Here is a 3,177-nt window from a genome sequence, read left to right as displayed (position 1 = left end):
TGTCTGTGTGTGTGTGTGTGTGTGTGTGTGTGTGCCTGTGTGTGTGTGTGTGTGTGTGTGTGTGTGTGTGTGTGTGTGTGTGTGTGTGTGTGTGTGTGTGTGTGTGTGTGTGTGTGTGTGTGTGTGTGTGTGTGTGTGTGTGTGTCTCACTCTTGTTGGTCAGCTGCTCCTGGATCAGCCTCTCGTATTCCTCTCTGCTCAGCAGGGGGTCCAGGCCTCCGATCAGCAGACTCACCTGGACCCCCTGCTGAGCAGAGAGGACCCCCCCCTTCCTGTTCGGCACCGCCACCAACCGCGTCTGGTTCATCTGACGCAAAGACACCTGGGAAATAAAATACATCAATTAATCAATTATCAAATTCGCCAATTAAACAATCAACCAAGTAACAAATTATCAAATGAAGCAATTAACCTCGTTAGAGTCACCTGTTCATGTCCATGTGTCTCATTCCATTAGGAGTTTGACTCACGTACAAGTTATAATTAAGAGATCTTTGGATAAATTCAAATAAAGACACTCGTCCTGTAACCTTTATTTCATTTTAAACAAACGATATGTGTGTTTTGTTTAATCTAAAACAAGCTGTGTGTTTTAACGAGCCTCACCTTCCTGATCTCCTGCAGCTTCTCCAGGATCTTCTCCTGAGGGGACAGCGTCTGTCTCTGGACTGCAGGGGGGACGGGGACAAATGAATAAAGAATAAATAAACTATTCTAATAACAAAAACTATTTAAATTCATAATAATACATGTATAAATATATATTAAAACGGACATTAATTTGATGTTAAAATCATATTTATTACTTTCTTATGAGACAATAATAGAAAAATATATTGTTCAACATAAGAAGAAAAATAAAATATCCCTTTCTCTTTATGTATTATCATGATGTTAGCGCTCACCTTGCTTGCTGCTCATGTAGACCTCCATCAGACTGAAGCTGGACACATCCTCCTCCTGACACACACACACACACACACACAGGTTAGAAGCAGAATAACTTGTGGATCTGGTAAATATACGGCATCCCAGAATAAATATGACGCTGTGTTTTATTTGCTTTCTGTGTGAAAATGTCACCTTTCTGTCCAGCCGCCTGAGGACATCTGAGAGAACCGTCTCTGCTGAGCTGTCTTTAGAGACGGAGACCGAGACGAAGGACCTGAAACACAGAACACCATGAAGGAACTGGAAGAACATACACGTAGAACCATTACACTGGAACATACTGTTGTGTTTAAACATGAAAAAAAACTGGGGAAATTATGGTCAAGTTTGATCATTAAAAACCATGAAGAAGCTGGGGAAATACCAGTATGTAGAACCATTAACAGACTGGGAGAACATGTAGAACCATTAACAGACTGGGAGAACATGTAGAACCATTAACAGACTGGGAGAACATGTAGAACCATTAACAGACTGGGAGAACACCAACATGTAGAACCATTAACAGACTGGGAGAACATGAAGAACCATTAACAGACTGGGAGAACACAAACATGTAGAACCATTAACGGACTGGGAGAACACCAACATGTAGAACCATTAACAGACTGGGAGAACATGTAGAACCATTAAAAGACTGGGAGAACACCAACATGTAGAACCATTAACAGACTGGGAGAACATGTAGAACCATTAACAGACTGGGAGAACACCAACACGTAGAACCATTAACAGACTGGGAGAACACCAACATGTCGAACCATTAACAGACTGGGAGAACATGAAGAACCATTAACAGACTGGGAGAACACCAACATGTAGAACCATTAACAGACTGGGAGAACACCAACATGTAGAACCATTAACAGACTGGGAGAACACCAACATGTAGAACCATTAACAGACTGGGAGAACACCAACATGTAGAACCATTAACAGACTGGGAGAACATGTAGAACACTTAACAGACTGGGAGAACATGTAGAACCATTAACAGACTGGGAGAACATGTAGAACCATTAACAGACTGGGAGAACATGTAGAACCATTAACAGACTGGGAGAACACCAACACGTAGAACCATTAACAGACTGGGAGAACACCAACATGTAGAACCATTAACAGACTGGGAGAACATGTAGAACCATTAACAGACTGGGAGAACACCAACACGTAGAACCATTAACAGACTGGGAGAACACCAACATGTCGAACCATTAACAGACTGGGAGAACATGAAGAACCATTAACAGACTGGGAGAACACCAACATGTAGAACCATTAACAGACTGGGAGAACATGTAGAACCTTAACAGACTGGGAGAACACCAACATGTAGAACCATTAACAGACTGGGAGAACACCAACATGTAGAACCATTAACAGACTGGGAGAACACCAACATGTAGAACCATTAACAGACTGGGAGAACACCAACATGTAGAACCATTAACAGACTGGGAGAACACCAACACGTAGAACCATTAACAGACTGGGAGAACACCAACATGTAGAACCATTAACAGACTGGGAGAACACCAACATGTAGAACAATTAACAGACTGGGAGAACACCAGTATGTAGAACCATTAACAGACTGGGAGAACACCAACATGTAGAACCATTAACAGACTGGGAGAACACCAGTATGTAGAACCATTAACAGACTGGGAGAACACCAGTATGTAGAACCATTAACAGACTGGGAGAACACCAGTATGTAGAACCAGTAAATACAGGTGTGTGTGATCAGCTGTTCCTCACCTGTTCCAGCTGGAGAACACCTCGATGACCTCTGGGTCACGGGGGCGGAGCCTCAGCAGCCAGGCGTTGTCGGGGCAACCCTCCCTCGGGGGGGTCCGGTTGTCGGGGGTCCCGTTATCGGGGGAATGGTTGTCATGGTCCCCGTTACGGTTGAATATGTCGTCGCTATGGAGACGCTGCACGGCGACGACCTCCTTCAGCTCAAAGTTCTGAGGATCCCCGGGGAGGAAGAAGGAGCGCAACACCGCCTCCTGCAGGACAACACGCGCCATTACATCATGACAATGATTATATTAATAATACAAATAAAGCAACAATAATATTAAAATTGGAAAATATAGAAATAATTATAGATACGAAGATAGTAGTAGAAGTTGCAGTAGTAGTTGTAGTCGAAGTATAACTAGTAGTAGTAGTCGTGGAGGTATAACTTATAGTAGAACTAGTAGCAATAGTAGTGTA

The 3,177-nt window shown here is 43.0% G+C and overlaps 1 protein-coding gene across 1 annotated transcript; it reads right to left on the bottom strand.

Annotated features, from left to right (window-relative positions):
- Positions 1–150: 150 nt before the first annotated feature.
- On the bottom strand, positions 151–2,966 carry dgkq (diacylglycerol kinase theta; the record flags this gene model as incomplete). The annotated part of the gene is made up of 5 exons (XM_010786498.1): positions 151–322; positions 607–668; positions 906–960; positions 1,084–1,165; positions 2,716–2,966. Coding segments are annotated over 5 exons (622 nt in total), but the record flags the coding sequence as incomplete, so codon positions are not given.
- Positions 2,967–3,177: the final 211 nt, after the last annotated feature.

Source organism: Notothenia coriiceps, unplaced genomic scaffold (genome assembly GCF_000735185.1).
Source record: "Notothenia coriiceps isolate Sejong01 unplaced genomic scaffold, NC01 NC01_scaffold00029233, whole genome shotgun sequence".
In the NCBI taxonomy this organism is placed as follows: domain Eukaryota; kingdom Metazoa; phylum Chordata; class Actinopteri; order Perciformes; family Nototheniidae; genus Notothenia; species Notothenia coriiceps.
Note: the sequence above shows the minus strand (reverse complement) of the source record. Positions and strands in the feature narration are given on the sequence as shown.